Genomic DNA, 26,208 nt, shown 5'->3' with positions numbered 1-26,208 from the left:
CCACTCACGGCCCCCAATGCACCTAATCTCTAACCCCTAACCCCCGCTGACCCTACAGAAAGCCTGTGTTTTGATAGTGGTTAGTGTGGGCCGTGCGCTCGCGCCTTTGCATTTTGAGCATCCCGGGTAATATATGCAAGAGCTAGTGGGACTGCGAACATGCCACAGGACACTGATTGACTGACAGCATGTTGGCTTCCTAATGGAATGTTTTTATGTTAAAAGAGACAATCTAAGGACGTCTATCTTGTGCTTTTACAAAGATAATTATGATGATATAGATTTGTGCTTGGCTTACCAAAAAGAAAGATCAATCCGTATGATTATGATTATGACTGAAATAAAAACAAAATGAACAGCACTAATTGGATTGTGATCATCTCATTAATATTCATCATGCTTTAATAAGATGAGAACTTAAGCATGTGTATTTATTTTTCATTATTATTCATCATATTTATTCTTCATTTTTGTTCTTCATATTTTTAGATGAATACTTATTTCCTTTTTTCATTTTTTTTTATTTCATTTTTTGTGACGCTGAACAGATAAAGCAGTAGAAAATTGATGATTGTTTTTCACAACATTTATTTAATATTATTATTTTACTTTTTTATTCTTGATTTGATTTTTTTACTCTTAAAAAGAAAACAAATGGGTCATGTATTTAGCTTTTTTTTAAAGTACTGCTTTCATCTTCTTTTATTTACATTTATTTTGTGTCCTTCGACATGATAAGCAGTAGACAACTAATGCAATATAGTATTCATTAGTATCTTGTGTGTGTGTGTGTGTGTGTGTGGGGGGGGGGGGGGGGCGCTTTATTTATTCATTCATGCATTCATGCATGCATGCATTCATTCATTCATTCATATATATATATATATATATATATATATATATATATATATATATATATATATATATATATATATATATATATATATATATATATATATATATAATGTTATTTAATTTACATTTCAAATGATATTTTCATCTATTTATTCTTGTGTTTCTTTTTCTTTCTTTTTGTTTTTAAATATTGTGACCTTGAACAGAATAAGCAGTAAAACATAGATGGATGTATTGATTGTTTTTTTTAATCACATTTCATCATCAATATTTAAATTATTACAAATAATGGCCATTCATCAAAAACAATGAAAACCCAACTGTCTTATATTTTGCACATTATATTCAGTTAATATTATTTGGGAAAAATACAGTCAATGTGATGGTACAAACATGGAAAACTTTCATTGAGTTTCTGAGAAATGTGTTCAAGGAAACATGCCGATAAGCTGCAGCTATGCAAACAAACAGAGTTTAAACAATGCCTGCTTGCATTTATTAAGACATTTTTAGGGAGGGGGGGCAATCAGACCTTTGCCCCCGAGCAAACACTCAGTGGGAGGATGTGTACATGCGGCCTGCTGAGTTGTCTGTTATTTGGAGACCTCCCAACCTCCTGCACTGTCTAACAGTGCCAGGAAAACCCCCGAGTACAAGAGCAGTCTTTAGCCAAAACTTTGCACTTTAGGTCAATATTTTCTTGTTAGAAGCGGAAGCGACCATTATAAGCTCGAACATAGCTGAGCTTCACCACTTTCTCTAGGCATCGTGAGCAAACATACTGAACTCCAGCATTTTCACAAATGTACCTATTTGCCGGTTTATTTGGGGAATCTATCCTCAATGATTGGCTAAAAATATAATCACCTATTCATTGCTTTGGTGCTCAGACCATATTCACTGTAGCTTTATAATGCCTAAAGACTATAGTGGACAGAACTTAAGCCTGAGGAGGTTCTCATTTGATTCCCATACAGCAAATGACATGTGTTGCCTATTGAAGCATTTGCATGTGCTTATGGGCAGCTCAGACTTCTTTGTGCCTCAGCACGCTTGTCAGTCAGTGTGCACAATAGGAAAGAGGTCACGTCGTCACAGGCAGTGTGCCGTAATCACAACCCAACACACACTCGATTAAAAGAAAACAAAAGTGCACAAGTGATGCATTATTAACAATGCTGACCTACATCTTGGAAATAACATTTCCTCTAAGTTCAGCAGCGCTTTAATCCTAAGATTTTTACATGTAGAGTACAGTACACTCAATGCTGTATGCACAATATAGACAACGGTAACTGCATGCTGTTTGTAGCTGCCATCAAAGGCAACTCTCATTTATTTACTTGATTAATTTCATAGTTTTGAGTTGGTGGGAAAATAAAAATAAACAAAGTAATTATTTTATGTTTTTTTTTTTAATAATTCATAATATTCAGATCATCTAATTTGGATTTAAAACTTTATTTAAGGGACGTACTTTTTTGTTCCACCATACGTTGCCGTTAAGGGGCAATGTTAATTGACGACGAACATGCGGACGACAAGGAAGGAGCTTGTCCAGAAGACGAACTTTCTGTTAAGATTTATTCCTTTTGAGTGAATTTGGTCAGAGGTAAAAGTTTGTCATTTGCTTTCTTAATTGTTTATTGTGAAGCCTCGTATTTGTGTGCTAATTGAGCTTATTTTCGCTCTTTTCTTAGTTCTGACGGCAGTTGGTGACTTGGTGTGTTGTTTTCACACGTGTAACACGGACCACGTAACACGTTTAACACGTAGACAACATTAAATGCCAAGAACAAAGAAAACACGACCTGAGCGCGACCGTGGTGCCAATTTCAGCGTCGTAGAACGAAGTGAGAGCCTCTAAAATGACAAACCATGTTCAAATCTGGTTCGAGACGGTGATCTGGCGCCATCGTGTGTCGATTGTGAGAACAGCAACAAGAACAGACAAGACAACTTCTTTCCATACATTTTCTTAACCGCTTATTCCTCACAAGGGTCTACTTGATATTAAATACATTGAAAGATCGAATTGGGCATCTATCTTTAAATCAGTGACAGTATGTAGTATTTTCCTTATTTGCAGATGAGAAACAAACCATTGCATATCCCTGGTGGTCTAGTGGTTAGGATTCGGCGCTCTCACCGCCGCGGCCCGGGTTCGATTCCCGGTCAGGGAAAGTTATTTTTGACGCGTTATACGCAGCACCATCCATCCATTTTCTTGGCCGCTTATTCCTCACAAGGGTCGCGGGGAGTGCTGGCGCCTATCTCAGCTGGCTCTGGGCAGTAGGCGGGGAACACCCTGAACTGGTTGCCAGCCAGTACGCAGCACCATATTTATGAATTTCTCACACTTTACTTACGTACATTGTATTGTATTGTATTGTATTGCATTGTATTTTATGCCTATAACACCAACCTGTACAGGCTGGTGTGCGTAAATACTGAACATGAAAGCACAGTACTAATCAGTGTCTTCATTTTTCTTGTGTGTACAATAATTAAAGAGGTACTATCGCACTTGAGACAGTGCTATGACTTTCCTGACAACCCAACTTGAACGTATCTTTGTTGAATGCAGTCATTTTTCCCAAATCAAGGCATATTCCTAAGTGAGGTGAACTAGGATAGATCTGTGGAATTTTGCCATTGGGCAAAATTTCACACAAAGCAGCCTAACTTTTTGTATACTGCAAAATATATATCTCAAGAGCTGGGGCAAATAGCTTAAATTTAAGAGCTCTGACCAAAACGCTAAATACCTTTCATTATAGCCTTCACCACTGCAAATAGTGAAACAAACTTAGCTGAAAAAGTAAATGAACATTCACGATTCAGCACTTAACACTGGTGTCGTCCCAAAACCTCATTAAGTCACAATTTGATAAGTCTCATATTTGTCCAAAAATCAACACTATTCATTGGTCAGTCCACACGTGGGTGTAACAAACTATTGACCAATCCTAAATGTTTAAAATGGCTTGATCTCCTTGAATGCTGTTTTTGGCGTCTTCTTAAAATTGACCATTTTGAGGTCCAAGGTTACGGCCCGACGCCAGTGATATATTTCATTTGATTGTGTACATATACCTAAAGTTGTGACTAATCAGCATACTTCAGCACATCTTGGCAACGAAGTAAGGTTATGTCAGCATTCCAATTCAAACAAACACAAAACAGAGATTATGTAAACAAGAATTTGTTTATTTGAAGGTGACATGTTTCTCCTGGCGTGCCTAAAACTTCTGGAACTGCTTCTTTGCTCCAGCCGCCTTTGTCACCTTGAGGACGTTGAACCTCACCGTCTTGCTGAGTGGTCGGCACTCCCCGACCGTCACGATGTCTCCGATCGAGACGTCCCTGCAATGGGCGGGAGGGAAGAATGCAATCGTTAGGCAAAAAAAACCCAAAAAAAACAACTACATTTCTTTCAGTGTGATTGAAGACTCAAGGGTGCATCAGCATTGCCATAAGGCGATGTCGTCAGAGTTTAACTCGGAAGACCATCGTGAGAAAAACATCACTTGCACAGACAGGATTAAAATAAATAATATACTAAAATACTGGTTACAGGTACCTGAAACATGGCGACAGATGCACAGACAGGTTCTTATGCCGCTTCTCAAAACGGTTGTACTTGCGGATGTAATGCAAGTAGTCGCGTCTGATGACGATGGTCCTCTGCATCTTCATTTTGGTCACCACGCCTGCACAACACACACACACACACACACACACACACACACACCAAAAAATAAAATAAAAAACAAAATCAAGACAGCAGCTCTGAACATGCAGGAAAACATACACTGACACGCTGTCACAACACTACATCAGTTTTGCCACTTGGCGTTGTCGTCAAAGCCCAACTGGCTTGGAAGACCATCGTGAGATAAAACATCATACTGAGGGCAGCAACACGTTCAAATCACATAGTACAGTGGTGCCTTGACTAATGAGTGTGTCATGTTACACACATGGAACGAATTCAATTCATAAGTCAAGGCATCACTGGATAACCTTCAATGTACTGACCAGAGAGGATACGGCCACGGATGGAGACATTTCCAGTAAATGGGCATTTCTTGTCAATGTAAGTGCCATCAATAGCCTGTGGGGACAAACCAAGAATTTTAATAAAAGTTGACTGAATGAAAAGTGACATTTATATTGTTTAACTGCATCAGCTTTGCCAAAAGGCATCGTCGTCAGAACCCTGCAGGCTTGGAAGACCATCGTGAGAAAACCATCACTTGCAGCTTCAATTAAGGCAAGAAAGAGACTTCGATATAAAATGCACCTCTCTTGGGGTTTTGAAGCCCAGCCCGACACTTTTGTGGTAACGGGGGAGCTTTTCTTTGCTCTCCTTGCCTCCATCGGCGACCAGAACACGCTTCTTGTTCTGGAAGATGGTAGGCTGCTTCTGATAAGCCCTCTCGGTCTGCACAAGGAAAAGAAAAACACGTTCACAGCACTTGCATTCATACTGGACGACGTAATTGCATTGTAATCGGCACACACGGCTTCGCTTGCCCATACTTAACGTCACATTAACGTTCAAGAATATGATTACCGCCCAGCAATAACGATAGAAGTGCAGCAGATATCTAAATAAAACAAAGGAGCTACGGAAAACTTGAGAGGTCGGCTAAGCTAACTGCGTTAGCATTCCGGTTGCTAGTTCAGTTACACGAGGGTGTGCGCAGCAACAACAAATTCCTCATCTAGACTACCTAATACCCCTCTAAAACTACCCCGATCTGGTTACAAGAACCACATGCGAACATATATAACAAAAAATTGGGCTTGTGTGTTAGTTAAAAGGCAAATGTGTCATTTACAACGCCCAGGCCGTTTTCTTGAACGTACTTGTGCATCCGCCATCTTGGCCAGCCGAGTTGTAAAGAGGCCTGAACATGCGCGTGACGAACGGAAGTCAGAGTTACACCGGAAATGACGTTTTCCACCCCCGCCCCCCCAACTCTACTAATCAAAAGCCAATGTTGAAAAAAAGAAAAAGAAAAAGAAAGATAAAATAATAACTGCCTTAAAGTCACTGACCTGGTTACAGTCAACAAACAACCTTGAAGGAATTACCGGAAGTCACAGCCTGAGCATACCCAAACATGTACCCTACTGAAAAGCCCATGCAATAATAACAATAATAAAAAGCTGTTATACATAATTTCTCGTTTTTGTTTTCCTTTTCAGATATCATTACTGAAATTGTTCCCAAAATATTTTGGCATTAAAATGTCAAATTTTTCCGAACGCTTGTTTCTGACCGGCCACTAAAATAAGTAGCGCCAAGCCACCTTCCTTCACGTTTCATGTTTTGATTCAAGAGCTATCGAAACTCCCGGTTTTTTATTTGCTTATACTTATTGACATTTTGACCAGCTGTAGCGTAGCGTCTTCGCTAGCATGCTTCTTTTTTGTCCGACCTGCGGGAATGTTTTGATCGTCGAAGAGGGACAAAAGTGCCTGAGGTTTGCGTGTAACACTTGTCCCTACGTACATAACGTTACGAGAAAGGTGGGTCGAGCACGCGTAGTACATAGAAGTTAAACCAGGGGTGGCAAACTGCGGACCTCGAGGGCCGGACTCCTGCAGGTTTTATAGATTTCCCTAATCGAAGTGCAGCTGATTATAATTAAGAGGCTCGTTATCAGGCTTCAGCAGAGCTTGCTGATGAGCTGATCATGAATCAGCTGTGTTGAAGAAGGGAAATATCCAAAACCTGCAGGAATGCGGCCCTCGAGGACCGGATCTCGCCACCCCTGAGTTAAACTATCAGTTTTTAGGTGAATTCTGACACGTTTTATTATCTGCAGGTAAACAACAGAAAGTACCCCAAGTTAAAAGAGGTTGATGACGTTCTGGGTGGAGCTGCTGCTTGGGAAAATGTGGATTCCACGGCAGGTGAGTTGACATGACAAATACGTACTGTAATAATGACCCCTTGTTGTGAGACGAATACACCTTGGATCTTCTTTACATATCTTTTTTTTTTTTTTTACGCAAGTTATGTAAAAGTAAAGCATATCCATTAATAATTTGCAGTTTTCATATTCTATTCATTTCTTCAGTTAACATGCATGCAAGAATTTAAGTGACAATTTATTGGCTCTCTTTTTCTTGTCCAGAAACCTGTCCAAAGTGTGAGCATCCTCGGGCATATTTCATGCAGATTCAGACCAGGTCTGCCGATGAACCCATGACCACTTTCTACAAATGCTGCAATGCCCAATGCGGACACAGATGGAGAGATTAACATTTTTTTTTTCTAACCGCAGCAATTTATTTAACACAAATTGTGGACATAATCATTTGTTTTGTGTTTTAATAACCCCTGCTGCTCAGTGCTTGATAACCATATGTATATATAAATAATTTCTCCAAATGACATCAGTGATGTACTTGATTTTTATTGATAAAATAGTACCTATGTACAACCGTCAACAAATATGACTTACAGCATTATACAAGTCACACACATTGAGAGAGCGATGCAGACTGGCATTTTTACCATCACCATGGCATATTCAGTGCTTTGTAATAAAACTTTTTTAATTACAGTTTTGCACGCCTAAAAACAAAAAACACTATGCAACTGAAATGCACATTTAGTCATCGTGTTAATTTAACATTTTGCATTTAAATGTGCAATACCTGTGATGTAAGATACTCATGGGGGCATGCTGTTAATGAATAATTGTTTTAAATCCGAATATATCACCACTATGCAATTCTGTGACTCAGATATAATCACATTTTGGCAGCTACTTCCTATTTATAACATGCTTGTGAGCATCATCTTAAAATGAGCGTAACGTAATTTGTTGACCAACATTCTCGTTTGTCACAAGCGACCTGTTGTCTGAGACGGCAACAAATATCCAGGCGGCAGTTTTGGCCGCGATACAATCTAGAGTGAGATCAGGTAAACACACTGGTAACAGTTAACTTCTTCCTCTTAAGTGCACCTATGGAGGGATTTATTGACAACAAAGCCAGAAGAAGCCTCAACTAGAATGACTTCAGGTTTTTGCAATGCATTAGAGGAGGGTAATTTGTCCTTAAAGTGCAAATGTCTTTTTTTTTTTCTTTCCTAAAAGTACATCATGAACAGGGAAAAGGCTCAACTGTCAATCACTTTTGTGCATACTGAAAGAAGATTACAAATGAAAATGATTCTTCAAAAGAAATAAATACATCAAGATGGGAATGTTCACATTCAAGAAGGGAGCAGAAAAGAAGCCAATGGACACAATTGTTCACAGTCTGCATGATGGACACAATCAAGAGAAATAAAATTAAATAAAGATTGCTCCATGGCAAGATTTACAGATCAATTCAGATAAAGTGACAAGTTTCACAGCCCTTCTCTACAAATGATTTTATCACACATGTAACATCATACCAAGCCTTCACTTTTCCTGACAAAATACGGGGAAAAAACTGCTGCCCATCAAAATTCTGCATGAAAGTATGAGGTGAACAATATCTAGAACACACTAACTGCAGTTAGAAAGACAAATTAAGAGGGCAAGAATCTGCAAATGTAGAGGAGGTGGGGGGAAAAAAAAAAAAAAAAAAAAACTCCTGGGAGCAAGCATCAGTGGTGGTTAGCATATACGTTTGTATGTGTAGATGTAACCCTTACAGTAAGGGCAGGTGTGTGTCACATCCTTCAGGTCATCGATCAGACAGGGAATCAAGCAGCATCCCAGATCGCACCTGAAATGAACAACATTTGAAAGGCGATTCAAAATATAAGCACGAGAAGTGATTCGTCAAACACAGGAAAATAGTTTTCAGAAGGCAAGTTCCGACGTAGTCTATATTAAAGACTAATGAACTAAATGTAAAAATCATGTTGTTCCTGAATTAATACTCACATGCTTTGCGATGGTGAATTTTCATTTTTTTTGTAAGCTTTTGTCATGTTTTGGTTCTGGGGGTTGTGATTTTTTTTTTTTTTTTTGGGTGTGTTTATCCATCCATCTATTTTCTTGACCGCTTATTCGTCACAAGGGTCACGGGGGGTGCTGGCGCCTATCTCAGCTGGCTCTGGGCAGTTGGCGGGGGACACCCTGGACTGGTTGCCAGCCAATTGCAGGTGTGTGTTTGTAGTTAGTGTTTTTGTCATGTGTTCCTGGTTTCTTCCATTGTCTCGTTAAGTCTAACCACGTCCACCTGAGTGTCTTTCCTTCCCAATGTGTGACTAATCAGTGCCCTCAGCCAGTTGTTTTTCCTTCAGGTGTGTCTCATTAGGTCATTAGTGTTGGTGTATTTAGGCCCTGTTCGCACGAAAGCCCATTTCATTGTATTTGCACAAGTTTCTTACCGCTTGGGCAGTTTGTCCACACGGCAGCTCAGTTTCGGAGCTTGAAACCGATCACTTTTGAAACCAGGCTCCAGAGTGGAAAATTTTCAAAACTCACCCCGTATGTTCCAATGTGAACACCATAGCAGGATAGCTACTTCTCCCAACAAAGGCGGATAGCCGTGTCTTTCTTGTTTTAAATAACCTCCTTACATTGTTTCTGCTTATACAACAAAATGTTTTGTGTGACGTTGGACTTGAATCACTCGGCATTGTCACGTCTCCTGTGTTGTGTTCGTCTCACTGATCTGTATATATGACTGGATAACCCATACATGCCGTTGAAGCGACAGGGCAGCCATCTTAGTCCTCTCATCTCGCGAGCAGACTGATGTTTAAACTACTTTGAAGACCCCTTTTCTTTTATGACTAAGTTGCTAGACCTCTGTTGTTTTGTACTATTGTAAGTACTGTCTCAAATGATTTCCAATTTCGATACTGTAAATGTAAAGGATCATATGCCAAGAAAAGTTTCTTGGGAGGAGTAATATGGTGGCTTCAAAACCACCAGTGATTCGTCTTCTTCGTTGATTCTTGTTCTATGTTTTCCGCTAACTCCCTGAGGCACCGCTACAGCGCCACTCCAGACTTGGCATAATACAGCCGTTAAACGACCTAGGCTTCTTCGTTTGGACACTCGCATGTCTTCAGACGGTTCTGTCTGGACAAGACTTGTTTGAGGAATGCTTCCGTGTAAATAGGGCCTTAGTCTTGTGTTTGTCCAGTCGGTGTGGGTGGATTGTTATTACGTGGGTCATGTTGTTTGTCACCGCATCTAGTAAGTCTGCTACGTCAGCAACAGCCAAGCCTCAGCCAAGCCACTCCATGTCACGCTCGATCCAGTCAAGTCCAGTTATGTCACGCTTGGTCCAGTCAAGTCAAGTCCAGTCAAGTCACGCTCGGTCCAGTCAAGTCAAGTCCAGTCATGTCACGCTCGGTCCAGTCCAGTCAAGTCAAGTCCAGTCATGTCACGCTTGGTCCAGTCAAATAAAGTCAAGTCCAGTCATGTCACGCTTGGTCTAGTGACTTCAGTCCAGTCAAGTCAAGTCACTCTCAGTCTAGCCAAGTCAAGTCCAGTCATGTCACGCTCGGTCCAGTCCAGTCAAGTCACGTTCTGTCCGGTCAATAAATCACCAAGTTTATACATTCCCTCTGCCTGTTCGACTGCTCTTCCTCACAATTGGTTCCACATCTCTCACTTCGCCCCCAAACCGTAACAGCTTTAAGATGTACTAATCAAATTGATTGAAAAACAAACAAACAGGAAATACTTCATGGACAGCACAGTTTTGTTGTTGTTCTATGTTAGTCTAAATATTGATATAAGCCTGTCGTGCTTCTGAGATTGACTCACCCCACGAAGAAGCAGAAGAGACAGAAGAGTGTGTTCATGAGGCCCACATCGTGGGAGATGCGCGTGACGATGGCCTGCTGGCAGTGCGGACACACCGTCTGCACCGGCGACGTCTGGAACATCTCACCCTGCAGCACGGTCACAGTGGTAGTGGTGCCCGGCGGGGCCATGACAGTGGTTGCCGTGTGGCCACCCATGTGCACGAAGGGGCCGCCGGGGCCCATGTGGCCCGGCATGGGGTGCGGGAAGTGGCCGGGTGGCGGCGGCGGGTAGGCGCCACCTTCATGAGAAAGAAAACAAAATGTATGACTACATAATTATGATGAGCAGCGTTGGTAACAAAGTGGGATTTTTTTTTTTTTACAGGTATGTGTTATAAATTTGATAGTATCTCTTGTAATACAGATAAATGTACTGTTCGCGTTAGATTAAAAAAACAAAAAAAAAACATAAAAAAGTAATTGCATTATTACATATTAAATCGCAATCACAAATATTCAGCCCTAGTAATAGCCACCATATGAGGAGCGGTTTGTACAGTATTTCAGACATGGTGTGTCACCTTGAGGTGGCAGTGGCATATGCATTGGCATTGGCATTGGCATGGGCCCGTCTCCGGGGACGTGCGGCGGAAGGAAGCCTGGGTGTGGGCCTTCATATGGGGGTGGACCGTAGTCTGGAGGTAGAGGTTGACCCTGCGGGGGCCCTGTTCTTACGGGAGCTGTTTGAACACAAGACAGGGGAAATCAAGCAACGTGCTGCACTGCAGACACAGTCAACACAACAGGAGATTTCATTTGTGCCTGCTTGTCCGTTCTTCTCCTCGATGAGGGGTGCACTAGGACCTCCAGGGTATGGCGGAGGAGGATCACTGGACATAATGGCCTGAGAGACTGGAATCAGGTGGGCGGAGAAATGCGTCGGACGCAGAGTTCTTCCAATCTGAGAACTCTCAGCGATTCTTTCACGCTGCTACAACACAAAGCATACACACAGTTTGAGCTGTAAAACATGCTCAGAGGCCAATGAGTGTTTATTGACATAGGGGCAATTAAGAGCCACTTTCCAACAGCAAACATTATTATGAGCTAAACATTTGCATATATGTACATATAGAAGGATATTAAACTCGAGAGTTGTGTGTTTCTTTTCTTATAACCATTGATCAAGAAATGCAACTTATTTCACAAACATTAATAATTTATATCATACATTACACAATACTTTGACAATGACAGCAGTACCTGTAAAACACTTTCTTATTCCTTCTCCATGTCTGCCAGGCATCTTCAAAGGGCGAGTAGCTTTACTTGTTAAAGTTCTATTACATTGTGATTACTTCCCATTACACATGCTTGACAGATGAGAAGGATAAAATCTTATTTCATGCAAAAGTTACCATTTGGAACAATATTTGATCATGTGTATAAAAACAAACGTTTGTACTTTTACACAATAATTGATACAAATAAAACACATTTACATCAAAATTGCAGGACATAACAGCATTACAGCATATCATTAAGTATCGGTACTCAGGATCGAGAGCATGTAAAATACTTGTACTGGTATTCACCATGAAAAAAGTGGTCATTTTGAGTCTTAATTATGACTGAAATTGTCAACAGGTTAGCAACAGTGGTGTACATTGCACCAAACTTAGAGGTGTTTTAAATATGTTGGAGATAATGTAAAGCCAATAAATAATACTTTAAATAATACTTTAAATAGAAAAACATTGATTTAAATAAATAAAATAACATTTATTATTGTACTGTATTGCTAATTAGACTGTAACACGTGAACACCACCACAAAGTGTATCTTTTGAGGATTCAACACTACTATTTCTAAATTTTGCACACCGATGACACATCGTCGTGTACTTGTTTCATTTTACGAACGAGTTCAGATAGCAAGCTGATGTTTTATTTAAATCCTGAGATTATCCAGCTCAAAGCTTACAAGCACAGGCAGCCCCGACAACTTCCTTTACGCAATCGACACCAAAGGGGTTTATAAGGGAAAAAAAAAAAAAAAAAAAAAAAAAAAAAAAAAAAAAAAAAAAAACGAAATCAGCGAGGGTTATCGCATCCCAATGTTAAATGTTTTTAGTGACGTAAATCGCCGTTGCATTGGCTGCAACCACAGCTGGTGATGCTAGCTAGTGAACAGCTGACGCGAGAATCGCTCTTATCGAGGCTGCTGTGACAGCAAGAGACTATCGTTTTGCTAGTTTGTTTATTTGCTTGTTTCTTTATTTACCAGAATACCACCGTCAAAATAACTAAATGTCCCCTGAATGGCCACACACGGTTGTAGCTTGTTGTGCTAACGTTAGCCGCGTCGCCATTCGAGTCACTCACGAAAAGACAGACAGTGGAGTAACTAGCGCAACAAACGAAGCTAATAATAATGTGCAGCTGTTCAAATAAAATACTGTAACAAATGACGAATTTGACAGCTGTTACCTCTCGCAGGAAGGCAGCAATTCGCGTGAGCCGTATGGTAAATTACGTCACCTACTGACGACATCAGACGTGCGCTAACCGGATTTAACAAGGTATGTAATTAAAATAAAACACATGATGACGTAAAATATTTTTTTTGTTTTGTTTTTGTTTCTGCTACCTTCACCTATGCAACTTCACAGTTTCATCTACTTCTGAAACATAATCAACATAATCGGCACAATAAATAAATAAATAAATACATCTTTGGTTTAACGGGTGGGAGTTAATTGACAGCAACCAAGAGCATATTCTGTACATCACGTATCCAACAGCACACATTGCTGCAACTGCTACCACATAAAAATAAATAAATAAATAAATAAATAAATAAATAAATAAAGGTTAATAATACGGCGGTCTGACCATAGTTGAAGTCGTTAATTTAGTCATATAAATGTGTTACCATAAACGTTGTGTTGTATTGTATACAATGAATATTGATTATTTTCATATATTTTTTTAAATGCTACATTTATTTTGTATGTGCAAATATCCCCCATTGTGAAGCAGCCATAATTGAAGTCTAATTTTCGAAAAATTATTGATAATTAGAATTTTTTTTTTAGGTCATAATAGTGAAGACAATCAGGAGACAAATATAGTAATTTCATGGTAATTCAATGCAAATGTGATCTGAGTAAGATTTCTTAAACTTGTATTAGAAAAATCAAATGTTGCCCTTTAAACTCTGCAAGTGCATGAATGAGCCAAACTTATGAACCCCCTCTTTATTCATAATAACAGTAAAGACATGCAATTGTTCTGACACTTTCATAAATTCACACGTAACGGTAAAGAGTAGACATTTTGTTATTAAATAATATTTTAGTATATAAATATTTTGTCATTAATTGATTTCAAAATAAAATTTATTGGGCTTTGTCTTTACCGTTATTTATAAAATTATTTTAGAACGATCCTTCTGCGTTGTACACTCTATCCTGTTTAATTAATGAAACAGACACGCACGCCGGCATCCCCGCCTGACCTCACACTGACTTCCACACGCACCGCTCTCTCTACGGGCGCCGCGCTGCAACACAGCAGACGCTCCTGATCTCAGGAAGTGCCTCGAGGAGTCAGCCAATCAGGTCGCGTCACTGCGCTAACGTTAGCATCTCGCTGGTACAACAACAGCTGAGTCTCAGTTTCCTGTTTGGATTCGGCGCGTCGCTACCCTCAAATCGATCACGATGTCGAATTAAATCGAATTTCATTACGTGACTGTTTTATTTGTCGTCCGTTTTGACGTACCGTTGGCCGTCTTGGCAGCTAGCTAACGTCCTGCTAGGCGGCGGAGGAAGACGAAGATGGGCTCCATCCTGAGTCGCAGAATCGCTGGTGTTGAGGATATCGACATCCAAGCTAACTCAGCCTATCGTTTCCCCCCTAAATCTGGTAAGTCGTCGGTGTTTTGTGTTATTAGGGCTCACTAATAAGGCTCCAAATGATTAATTGGACTATTATACCTTAACTGTGTGCTTTAACTTTGAATTTGAAATCGAAACTCCGCAAATTGAGAATTGAAATATGATGTCGTCATCTCATAATACAAAGCTAGACTCTGAACTAAGACAATAGATTTTAAATGTTTTGGTTTCACGTTGATGCTTTCCTATGGCTTAGGTCAGGGGTGGCGAGATCCGGTCCTCGAGGGCCGCAGTCCTGCTGGTTTTGGATATTTCCCTTCTTCAACACAGCTGATTCATGATCAGCTCATCAGCAAGCTCTGCAGAAACCTGATAACGAGCCTGTTAATTGGAATCAGCTGCACTTCGAGTAGGGAAATCTGCAAAACCTGCAGGACACCGGCCCTCGAGGACCGCAGTTTGCCACCCCTGGCTTAGGTCGAGTTGGGTTTCATATTTGAGGTGAAGATAATTGGTTACTTATGTTTTCATTATTTTCTTATAGGGAATTATTTTGCAAGCCACTTCTTCATGGGTGGGGAGAAGTTTGACACACCGCATCCCGAGGGATATCTTTTTGGGGAAAACATGGATTTAAATTTCCTGGGAAATAGACCAGTGCAGGTGAACACAGCTCCATTAGAAATGTATTCAAATAAAGCATTCCAAATTAAGCACCTTGATGATAACTTGTCCCCCTCCAGTTCCCGTATGTTACCCCTGCACCCCATGAGCCTGTGAAAACTCTCAGGAGTCTGGTGAACATTCGGAAGGACTCGTTGCGCTTGGTCCGGTACGAGTGATCAGGCAAACTCAGTGCTTTATAAGGCGTATGATTGAATGTTGCCACCCTGATCTCTATCAAACTATCTGGTCCACAGATATAAAGACGACTCGGACACACCAGTGGAAGAGGGCGGAAAACCAAAGGTTCAGTATGGTGTGGAGTTCACATTTGATACAGACGCTCGGGTGGCCATCACCCTCTACTGCCAGGCCTTTGAGGAATTTTCCAATGGGATGGCAGTGTAAGAATCCATTTTTGTACGATGTTGGTGGAAATTAAACCGAAAATCTCACCTCTTAGGGGAAATCTGGTTTTAGTTATTTTTATTTTTTTTAAGAGCGTAACAAAAAACTGTTCTTATATAGGATCTGGATTGTACGGCAATGACATGCATTTGCACATATACTGTAAGTTATACAAGGATCTCCAGTGGGAATCCGCTGAGCTCAAAACCTACAATAGATTTGGTGCTTAGCAACGGCGAGTTGCCATGGATACTGCACAAGGGACACAAGTGAAGAAGACAAGGAAGTTTGTGTGTACTTGTTGAGGAAAAATGATGATGAAAAAAACTATACATTCTATTATGATGGTGTTTCATAAAGGTGACAGTTTACTACTAACTAGGGTGAATAATTTGAAACATAATTGTCATTTTTCTGTACTTGATTACGATTTAATATGCGTTTATTTTTTCGAGGTCCTCTTCCCCATGTTTTTTTTTCCAACAAACAAATACATTAATCTGTAGTACAATAAACAATATCAGATTCATTACACATGAATGTTTCGGCCTTATAGTTTAGGCGTACACTGCTCAGTCCTACTACTAATCCTCTTTTCCGTCGCTGTTCTGTGAAGGTACAGCCCGAAGGATCCATCCATGGCCTCGGAGACGGTCCACTACAAGAGGGGAGTGAACCAGCAGTTCTCCATGCCTTCTTTCAAGATAGACTTCAGCGAGTGGAAAGAGGAAGACGTCAGTATTGGCACCCAACAACATCGTTTGTTCATTAACAAAACAACCACAATTACATTTCTTCTTTTTAAAAGCTCAACTTTGACCTGGACCGAGGGGTGTTTCCCATGGTGATCCAAGCAGTGGTCGACGAAGGGGATGGTAGGTTGATGTTTAGCGGTAGACTGTGTGCTACATTGTAAACACACACAATTAACACTGTCTCACAAACACAGTGAGTTAATGATTAATCTGTGCTTTGTTCCCAAGACTGTCTCGGACACGCTCACGTACTCTTGGCAGCCTTCGAGCGAGTACGTACACATTCAAGTAATCTACATTTGAAAAAGTCATTTCTTGATCACCCAACTCACGTTTGTTTTGTTTTTATTCCCCCTGCAGCACGTCGACGGCAGTTTCTCCGTCAAGCCACTGAAGCAAAAGCAAATTGTAGGTTTCATGCGTGTCCTGAGGCAATGAGGGACACTTTTGGACGGGTTATTAAGTAGAACGAATGGTTATTTCCTCACATAGCCTCAACTTGTCTATTCTTTTGTCGACATGTTGTGATTTCTGCATATTACACACATGCTGACAGATTACGCTATACAAAAAAAGTGTGAACCATAGAATTCCTACATTCCTGTAAAATTTTTCAAAACAAAGTGTCAGAATACATACAGCTTCAATTTCATGATAATTTTTAAGCTCAACTTCCGTTATGTAAACTGAAATTTTTTTAAATATATATATAAAAATGCCAAAGTGTTGCAATGGTGTTGGGATTGAAATGTTTTTTGTAAATTTCCATGGGAAGTTGAGGAATTGTGAAAAAATTCTAAATTGGATGCTTTCCGTGGGAATTTAAGTGAAATAACTGTGAATTAAAGTTAATTCAAAGGAAATGTATTTAAACATAAACCATCAACTAAGTTTGTCTCTATTTTTCTGCAAGATGAATTTGAACCTCTGGAACTTTTGCCTGCAGGTGGACCGCGTGAGTTACCTCTTACAGGAGATCTATGGCATCGAGAACAAGAACAACCAAGAAACAAAGGTAGGCGCATGAAACTGAGACGAGACTGAGGATGTTTTAAAAAGCGGCACACGTTTTCAAGCGTGTCCTTTCTGCGTGCAGCCATCCGACGACGAGAACAGCGACAACAGCAACGAGTGCGTGGTGTGTTTGTCGGACCTGCGGGACACGCTCATCCTGCCGTGCAGACACCTGTGCCTCTGCAACTCGTGCGCCGACACCTTGCGCTACCAAGCCAACAACTGTCCCATCTGCAGACTGCGTAAGTGGAGTGAGTCGTGGCTGTTTCTACAGGGAGACGGCGCAGTCGTAATGTGTTTCCCCGATGCAGCCTTCAGGGCCTTGTTGCAGATCCGAGCGGTGCGGAAAAAGCCCGGAGCGCTCTCCCCCGTCTCCTTCAGTCCAGTTCTGGCTCAGACAATGGACCACGATGAGCACTCGGTAGGTTTCCACAGCTCTCTGCGGTTACATACTTAGTAGGGATGCACCTACACACTTTGAGTGGAGGTCGGGAGCACATAACAGGATTCCTACCGTTACAGCCAGGAGCACTCCAGCGCTCTTCTCCGTTTAAAGCCGGGAGAGTAGACATGTCATTTTGGTTTGTTTTGACCAATTCTTGTTTTTTTAACCGATGAAATGCCTCAGAATATCCACGAGAGGGTGTCGTCGTATATCCTGGAATCGTATTCGAACATTTATAGCTGACACAGATTTGCGGGACTTATGAAATAAATCACGCGATTGACGACGGATCGGTAGGAATTTGAATCAGTGTAACGAGAGTCGACCGTGACATACTCTTAAGAAAATTTCCACAACTTTGTAACGGAATGGATGACGAATAATAACCACTAGGGGTGTGAATTGCCTAATACCTGACGATTCGATTCGTAACACGATTCACAGGTCACGATTCGATTCGATACCGATTAATCCCGATACGAATTTATAAGTCGATTGTTGCGATTTTTTTTCATTCAAATTTAGAAAATACTAATCAGTAAGCTTGTAGAGTGTAAGATTTATATGAAAATGTATTATTTATTTATCTGAAATTTCAGTCTTACAGAGGTTGTAATCTGTTTCATGTTTGAACAGCATTAAAATAAAATATTAAGGCTTAATGTTCCATTCATATAACATTGTTCCATGCTCAAGGTGTAAATCCTAAAAAGAAAAAAAAAAAAAAAAAAAAAAAAAAAATCGATTCTGCCGATTATTGAATCGATTCGAGAATCGCGCGATGTAGTATCGCGATATATCGCCGAATCGATTTTTTTTAACACCCCTAATAACCACTCATTTCCCCGAGGTTATTACAAGTGTGCTCCAGTGTTGAAGGTACATACACCCGCAGTTACAATACAGTTGTTATTTATATATTTTTTTAATGTATCGAAGGTTTATAATAATAATAAACTTATGTTTGTGTGAACGCAATAGGTGTAAGCTCTGAAATGTTTTTGTAATTATGTTTCTATCTGCTTCAGGAGCTGGGATATAAATTATTTTTAATATTGTTGAATCTCAAGAAAAACGTCAGGTTTTCAGTGGACCCATAGGTTTTAGAGGCATGTTTTGGCAGGTGCTATAGGCCTTAATGGCTTAAATAATATTGTTCGGGAAAGCATAACACAGTGTGGGCGGTTTTGTCATCTATATTTACATGAATGTATCTGCCAACATGGCTCCTGTTCCACCTACCTGGATGGTACATGTCAGACTAGTAAAGTGGCATCAATGTTTGGTAGTAGCTAAGCAAGTACAAATGTACAATAATGGCATCCCTAATATTTTGCCTGGCTCTTCCTTTTTTTTTATTTGTTACTGTCACCCCCACAGGGCACTGATTCAGTCCCGCCCGGCTTTGAGCCCGTCTCGCTCTTGGAGGCCCTGAACGGCCTGCGATCCGTGTCGCCCGCCGTCCCCTCGGCGCCCCTCTACGACGACATCAACTTCTCGGGCGCCGACGGCGGCCGGCAGTTAAGCTCCCCAGAGCATCTGAGTGACGGCGGACCGCAGAAAGGCAAAGTCAGCAAATCACCCGATAGGTAAACATTTTTCTAATTGCTCTCACGTCGACATAAGAGTTAACTGACTCCGTTTGAACTGCTTTGCTAATCAAAACAGAAGCAGCAAAACACGTAAATTGTCTCTCAGGAGAATGAAAGAGTGTGGATTCTTACCGCGTATGACTTATCTACAAGAGCTGAATAATTAAGCGAATTAAAAATGACATGACACCATATTAAATCACAATCGAGACGTTGAGAAAACAAAATTTGCAATTAGATTATTTTTCCAAGTGGTTTAGCCCATCGGGAACATGTCAGGAAACTAACTTGTTCTCTCGTCTCCCTCACCCAGCACCCTGAGGTCCCCATCTTCTCCCATCCAGGAGGAGGATGAGGAGAAGCTGTCGGAGATGTCGGACGCTCAGCCGCACACACTCCTGTCCAGCAGTCCCGCTCCCACAGACGTAAGTCCGTGTCGCTCACTCACTCCAGCGTCCACGTCTTTAATACACGTAACAGCGAGTTGTTCTCTTTAGGCCACAGCTACAGAGGACGTAGCCGACTCGCTGTCCCCGGATGACGGTGAGTTGCTCAATTGGAAACTTTGTGTGATGCGTTTGAGTGACACTTGTTTCCGCTGCAGAGGACAGGATGCACGTCAGCGCGGACATCCTCCAGGACTGCGGAAGCGAGCACAGCAGCTTGACCAAAACGGAGAGCGACCCGCCGGGCGAGCTGTCGTTGCCAGGTGAGACACGCAGCAAATAACTAATATCACGCCAGCTTCGATTTGCTGGCTATTCTTGAGGGTCAATACTCAATAGTACATCACTGGACAATGTATTTAGTACACCGACCAATTTGATCGTGATCCAAGGCAAGAGCAGTGTCAAGGCTTTCACAAAGAGATAATGCTCATTTTCATGGACACTTTCAGAGATTCTCTATTTTTACATTTTGCAGTGGCAACTGCATCAAATTACAACCATAATGACACTTTTTTTTTTTCTTTTTTTTTTTTTTTTTTAAACAATTTAAGAAGTACGCTAATTGTTTATGACAAAATTACTTAATTTTCCACTGCCTTGGGTTAGCTTGTGTAGAAATACAATTAACACAGTTGGATTATTTTTCTCTCTAAAATACAGTTTTGGGATACAAATAATGAATAAATAAACTAAGACATTCAGTGGATATAAAAAGTCTACACATCCCTGCTCAAATGCCAGCTATCTGGGATATAATAAGGTAGGGTTGCTCGACACCACTATTTTCAGGCTGATACCAGTACAACTACTCAACTCTTGAGTAGTCACTGATACAGAGTACCAATACCAGGCAGAGTACCTGGCATCGGGCCGATATTTGGCCTTATTTCGATACACTTGTATCGTCTGCCCTCTCGTGTCCGCTTTATGATAAGGAACTAGAAATTAGAAGAATACAAAGAATATGAAATGATCTGTCATTGGGTTTTTAGGGGCGAGATCTAATGTATCAAAAGTACTAGTGGTATCGGTTATTGGTATTGGTGACTACTCAAGAGTTGAGTACTCGTACTGATACCAGTCTGAAAAAAAGTGGTATTGAATATCCATACTTTTGATACATAAAATTTACCACAAAAAAGCAATGACATTTTAAAGAAAAACCACAATATTGTTTTTTTTCTTGAAATAGCATAAGATTAATGGTAATTTTGTTTTCTTTTAATGTCTTATTCCTGATTGTACAACGGCCACAAGAGTATCAGTACTCATAGAGTATCACTCGCTGTCGTGATACCTTGAAATAAGTCAGTGTGTTTTTGTTTTTTAATTTATGAGTGAATTCTCCATATTTTTAGTGTAGCTCTTGCATTAGATCAGTGGTGTCCAAACTTCGGCCAGGGGGCCATTTGCGGCCCGCTGTCCATTTTTTAGTGGCCCGCGATATATGCTAAAAATTGCATTTGACTCAGTTCAAATAAAATTTAAAAAAAATGTTTGGAGATGTTCAAAGTAAGAAGGGAGGGTGTCGAAAAACTGGTTCCATTAAAGGTTATTTTAATTAACTAAAACTAAAATTCAAAAAACAATTCCATTAACGAAATAAAATAAAAACGAAGATGCTTTTTAAAAAAGAAAACTAACTGAAACTAGATTTTATATTTACAAAACCAACTAAAATAAAATTAACTATAATTATAGCAAAAATGTCCATTTTAGTCTTTGGTAATTAATATAATGCATGAGCCTTTGGGGATGATTTTAAAGGTGATTTTTAGTAGATTTATTTTGATATAAACTGGAATGACGACGTTGCGCCCATGGTGTTTTTTAAATATTGCATACAAGTTATACACATAAAAAAAAAAACTAAAATTAATACTGAAACTAACTAAACTAAAACTAAGCATTTATTAAAGAACTAAAACTAACAGAACCACCCTGAAAACTAATTAAAACTAACTTAAAAAAAAAAAACTCAAAACGAAATAAAAACTAAAATGAAAAATTCCCAAACTATAATAACCCTACTGCCATATTACAAATAAATTGGTTTATATACTGTAGCATTTTTCTAAATATGCAAATGCACAAATAAATTATTTGTACAATTTTTAGGACTAAACACAATTTCTCTTCATAACATTATGTGGCCCTTGCATCCTTCTGATTTTTGGACACCCCTGCATTAGATGGTACAGGTGTACCTAATTATGTGACCAATGAACGTCAGCTCTCAATCGCCTTTTCTGATGTTGTGTGTCCACTCTGGTGCGTTTTGTCTGTCGTCTTGAATTCACTCCGGATGCTTTGCACGTGGGCGGTGTGCTCCTCTTGTTTCCTAACATTTCCTCTCCTTGCGCTCCTCGCTGTCCTCACTCCTCACCAGCACTAGGTCCCGACTCCTGCTCTATCGGTATGGAGGAGTAAGCGCGGTACGTAGGCTTTCCTGTCCCGCTCTTGCCGCTTTGAATTTTCGTCTGGGCGACGGCATCCCCTTGTCTTACATCTCCCCGCCCCGCGTCTCCCCCACCAGGGTCGTCCGAGTCCACGGAGAGCCTGAAGAGTCAGAGCACAAACTGCTCCAGCCAGCCTCTCCTGGGCCCCGCCAGCAGCTTCCACCGGGAAGACGAGCACCTCCTCCCCTGACGTCCACGCTTTCCGCCTCCCCCGACCCTTCATGCCGCCTCCCATCTGGGCCCACGCGTAGGAAACGTTTTTCTCTGTCCGATGTGGATAATTTAGACTCAAAGCACACTTATTCTGTTTGAACTCCAACCACTTAACGCCACATTCAGACATACAGCAGTATTCTATTTTTAACATCTGTCTGTTTTTGAATATGCTACTCACCATTCATCAGTTTTTCAAGAAGTTATATTCTTCATGTGTTTTTGAAGTGATTTTTGCACTCTGACCAAATGGTTTATTATAATCCATTCCAGACTTTATCATGAGATTATACAAAAAAAGGTTTATTAGGGCAAATGAAAAGAAAAAGGCAATTTGGATGGTAAAGTTGAATAATTGTGAGATACATACATTTAAACTTTTTTTCTCACTATGTACAATTTTTTTTTTTTTTTTTAGTCGACTATAAATTACAATGACCACAATACAAACCTTTCTCTTCCAACTTTAATATTTGACTTTTTTTCATGTTTTACTTTTCAACACAGCCCGAATACATCTTAATCATTATAAACCTCTACATACCTTATTTTATTATATAAATCATATGCAATTCACTCATGCATGTACTGGTATCCTGTGTTACTTTTCAAATTGTACACTTATTCATGTTATTTAAGGGGAAAAAAGAAGCTAATGATACTGACATAATGGACGATACAATTATCAGTGTACAGTGAATTCCCGTTATCTGTGTGGATGATGAGGACCGAGCCCTGCCGTGAATATCAAATCGACAGCCACCCAAAAAGGTTTGCAATTGGCTATAGATGACAAAAGATGGCGCAGAACATGTTTTTTTCCTATTAGACAAAGCTCAGACTTTACTCCAAGAAGCTCCTACCCTTAGATAATTTCCATGTCTTCCTCCTCCAACACAGCTGACTCCAATCAACAGCTAATCAGCAAGCTCTGTAGAAGCCTGTTAATGAGGTTGTTCATCGAATCAGGTGTGTTGATGGAGGGAGACATAGAAAACAGGCAGGGCAGTTGTTCTCGAGGACCACGGGTCCCTACCACTGCCTCAGATGGTCATAGTTGCTAAACACCAGTGACGCCAAAGCGGTATTTGTATACAAGACATGGCTAATAGGATGGAAATAGGCTGCCTAGAAAAAATCTGCAAGTAGGCGAATATTCGGGGGTTCACTGTATAATCTAAAACATAGCTACTAGTTGAACCCTTTCACTCCGCCGCGTGACAAGATGCTTCAGATGCACATGCGATGGCGCCTGGTAACAACACCGCCATCGTCTGCTTATGTGAAGTAGTTGCAAGAAAAACAAAAGCAGCATTTTGTACATCTGTGCCTTGAGTTGATTCGTTTGCCTGCTTGTTGCATCGGACAGATTTCCCAGTATGACACATCTGCACCCAAACTGGAGATCTCATGTACAGTTATTGTAAAATGTAATATTAAATATAGGTGTTAATAGACTATGTAGTGTATCAATTACTGTCTGCATTTGATCAATACGCAGATTTTCCAAACATTGCATATGTGGATTTTCTTTTTTCTTTTTTTTTTCTTTTTTCGTGGCTCCTCTGTGCCATTTCAAGCTGACGCCGTGCCTTCCTAACCTTGTTCTGACCACATATATGGACCTGGTATCCAGGACAACGCCACATTAGATCGTTTGTTTGTGTACCCTGTAAGATGCTGTCTTTAAACCTCTTGTATGTATAGAAGCATGTGCATAGAAGAACAATAAAGAGAAAACAGTCAGTCCCAAGTATGGCATGTGGAATGGCGTTTGTTCACTAAATGTACACGAGTAACTAGGGACGTTTGATACCACTTTTTTTCAGACCGATACCGATACTCAGACCCTCAGTACTCACCGATACCGATACCAACTGCCGATACCAGTCGTACAATTTGACAAATAAAAAAAATCTCGAAAATATATTTTTAAACAAATATATTTAATTTTGACCAAAAAAAACGGCACAGTCACTCTTCAATAGTATTAACGCTCAAAATAAAACACAAAAATGCTTTTTTAGTTTAAGTTTCACAATTTTGAAGTACAGTGTTCCCTCGTTTTCCGCCGGGGTTAGGTTCCAAAAAATACCCGCAATAAATGAAATCCGCGAAGTAGTTAGCTTTATGTTTTACAACTCTTATAAATGTTTTAAGGCTCTAAAATCCCCGACCGCACAATTTATACACTTTTCTCATTGAGGCATTTACACGTTCTCACATTTCTCTCTTGTTCAAACATTGACAATGTTCAAACCTTCATAAATTTTATAAAATGGGTATATTACTGTAAAAAAAATATGCAAAATTGCACTTTAAAAAAATCCGCGAAACAGCGAGACCGCGAAAAGTGAACCGCGTTATAGCGCCAGTTACAGGCAAGGAGGACTCACGTAACATCTTCCCCCTCTGCCATCGGTCGCTTGTACTCGTCACGAGTACTTGAAAAAAGGCTGGTATCGGCCTGATACCGATACCTGGTATCGGTACTTGGCCATCCCTACAAGTAATCATGCAATGGAATCTCAAAAGCCAAAGCAAACAAAGTTCAAAGGTTCTTGGTTTTGAAAAATAATTTTCCCCTCAATATTGTGATAGTGGTTTAACATTTATTTTTTATTTTTTTGAAGGTCTTCCCGTGTAATTTTAACAAACAAGTAATCTGTATTAGATTAAACTATCAGATTTATTTATGTGTTATAGTTTTTTTTTTTATGTTAAAATAAAGGAAATTGAACAATGAACTATCCATCCATCCATTTTCTTGACTGCTTATTCCTCACAAGGGTCGCGGGGGGTGCTGGCGCCTATTTCAGCTGGCTCTGGGCAGTAGGCGGGGGACACCCTGGACTGGTTGCCAGCCAATCGCAGACAATGAACTAATATAACAGTTAATTTAGCTACTTCATTTAGAATTGTTAACTTACTAAACAGAGACAAAGTGTAAAATTATAGAACACAAAACGGCCTGTATGGCGACAGAAAAAAAGAACTGATGCAAAACTCAGTTCAATACGAGCAATACAATTACTAAATGTCAATTACGTACATAAATGTACCAAGAACATGCTTAACATAGATGCTATTTAGCTTTAAACGAGTGGACAGTTTTAGAAACATAAGTTGTAATTCTTTCTACTTTGTTTAGTTTTAACAGTAAATTTCAAGTGGGAGTGGAAATTAGCAGCTTGAAGTTTTTTGTTTTTTTTTTTTTTTAAGAATTGTTCACTATTTGCTAAACTGCTTCTTGAAGTGAGTACTGTTTTATGCTTAATGCTTCTTTATATTGGCATGACAATGTTAAAATGTAACCTAACGTTACACGAACAGTTCATAAAGTTGTCAAGATAGCGGCCTTATTGCACTTGGCAGCCTTTCCTATGTCAGAACCACTGATGCAGGGGTCACCTCCTCTCACACCCTGAACTGGTTGCCAGCCAATTGCAGCATCTGCATCAAGTCTTTAGGAAAATTACCATGATGACCCATTTATCATTAGCGATTGTTTAAGTAAAATCATTTTTTTAATCTGCATTTTTGCAGTCTTTTGAGCCGTATGAGTCGGGTGTTCCTAATATTTTTAACCGCCCTTTTGCTACAACAGGGCATTTGGCACGTGTGAGGTCCCTTTGGAGCCATGATGGGGTCGTATGTAAACATGCTTATCGCCTTTTCATTAGCGTTAAAACTCTTTAAGGTGGTCAAATCAACCAGACAGCAA

The 26,208-nt window shown here is 40.1% G+C and overlaps 4 protein-coding genes and 4 non-coding genes across 9 annotated transcripts; 3 read left to right on the top strand and 5 right to left on the bottom strand.

Moving 5' to 3' along the window:
* Positions 1-2,966: 2,966 nt before the first annotated feature.
* On the top strand, positions 2,967-3,038 carry trnae-cuc (transfer RNA glutamic acid (anticodon CUC)). Its single transcript has one exon. It is a non-coding gene; the product is annotated as a tRNA-Glu (tRNA).
* A 1,006-nt stretch (positions 3,039-4,044) lies between these two features.
* rps11 (ribosomal protein S11) lies at positions 4,045-5,807 on the bottom strand. The gene is made up of 5 exons (XM_077525173.1): positions 5,731-5,807; positions 5,162-5,302; positions 4,897-4,972; positions 4,439-4,568; positions 4,045-4,221 (listed from the first exon to the last, which is right to left on the bottom strand). Exons 1-5 carry the CDS (start codon positions 5,743-5,745, stop codon positions 4,098-4,100), a joined length of 486 nt encoding a protein of 161 aa, XP_077381299.1. The 5' UTR covers positions 5,746-5,807; the 3' UTR covers positions 4,045-4,097.
* On the bottom strand, positions 4,311-4,390 carry LOC144008113 (small nucleolar RNA SNORD35). Its single transcript, XR_013280619.1, has one exon. It is a non-coding gene; the product is annotated as a small nucleolar RNA SNORD35 (small nucleolar RNA).
* Positions 4,690-4,770, bottom strand: LOC144008116 (small nucleolar RNA SNORD35). Its single transcript, XR_013280621.1, has one exon. It is a non-coding gene; the product is annotated as a small nucleolar RNA SNORD35 (small nucleolar RNA).
* On the bottom strand, positions 5,036-5,119 carry LOC144008110 (small nucleolar RNA SNORD35). Its single transcript, XR_013280618.1, has one exon. It is a non-coding gene; the product is annotated as a small nucleolar RNA SNORD35 (small nucleolar RNA).
* Positions 5,808-6,141: 334 nt separating the features above from the next.
* On the top strand, positions 6,142-7,269 carry polr3k (polymerase (RNA) III (DNA directed) polypeptide K). The gene is made up of 3 exons (XM_077527334.1): positions 6,142-6,396; positions 6,696-6,783; positions 7,008-7,269. The coding sequence occupies exons 1-3, from the start codon at positions 6,286-6,288 to the stop codon at positions 7,133-7,135; spliced, it is 327 nt and encodes a 108-aa protein (XP_077383460.1). The 5' UTR covers positions 6,142-6,285; the 3' UTR covers positions 7,136-7,269.
* On the bottom strand, positions 7,270-13,183 carry cdip1 (cell death-inducing p53 target 1). Its single transcript, XM_077527322.1, has 5 exons — positions 13,075-13,183; positions 11,408-11,576; positions 11,167-11,325; positions 10,605-10,884; positions 7,270-8,601 (listed from the first exon to the last, which is right to left on the bottom strand). Exons 2-5 carry the CDS (start codon positions 11,481-11,483, stop codon positions 8,490-8,492), a joined length of 627 nt encoding a protein of 208 aa, XP_077383448.1. The 5' UTR covers positions 11,484-11,576; positions 13,075-13,183; the 3' UTR covers positions 7,270-8,489.
* Positions 13,184-14,172: 989 nt separating this feature from the next.
* mgrn1b (mahogunin, ring finger 1b) lies at positions 14,173-24,237 on the top strand. Of its 2 annotated transcripts, XM_077527309.1 has the most exons (17): positions 14,174-14,514; positions 15,031-15,149; positions 15,230-15,318; positions 15,407-15,553; positions 16,174-16,291; positions 16,366-16,432; positions 16,541-16,584; positions 16,673-16,720; positions 17,259-17,327; positions 17,409-17,568; positions 17,638-17,747; positions 19,152-19,360; positions 19,677-19,788; positions 19,861-19,906; positions 19,968-20,072; positions 22,202-22,247; positions 22,349-24,237. In XM_077527309.1, the coding sequence occupies exons 1-16, from the start codon at positions 14,427-14,429 to the stop codon at positions 22,240-22,242; spliced, it is 1,572 nt and encodes a 523-aa protein (XP_077383435.1). In that variant the 5' UTR covers positions 14,174-14,426; the 3' UTR covers positions 22,243-22,247; positions 22,349-24,237. The 2 variants fall into 2 exon arrangements, with proteins under 2 accessions (XP_077383425.1, XP_077383435.1); XM_077527299.1 differs by lacking the exon at positions 22,202-22,247 and having other exon boundaries at positions 14,173-14,514.
* Positions 24,238-26,208: the final 1,971 nt, after the last annotated feature.

This window comes from Festucalex cinctus, chromosome 1, assembly GCF_051991245.1.
Source record: "Festucalex cinctus isolate MCC-2025b chromosome 1, RoL_Fcin_1.0, whole genome shotgun sequence".
NCBI classification, from domain to species: Eukaryota; Metazoa; Chordata; class Actinopteri; order Syngnathiformes; family Syngnathidae; genus Festucalex; species Festucalex cinctus.
This window is presented reverse-complemented; position numbering and strand designations above follow the sequence as displayed.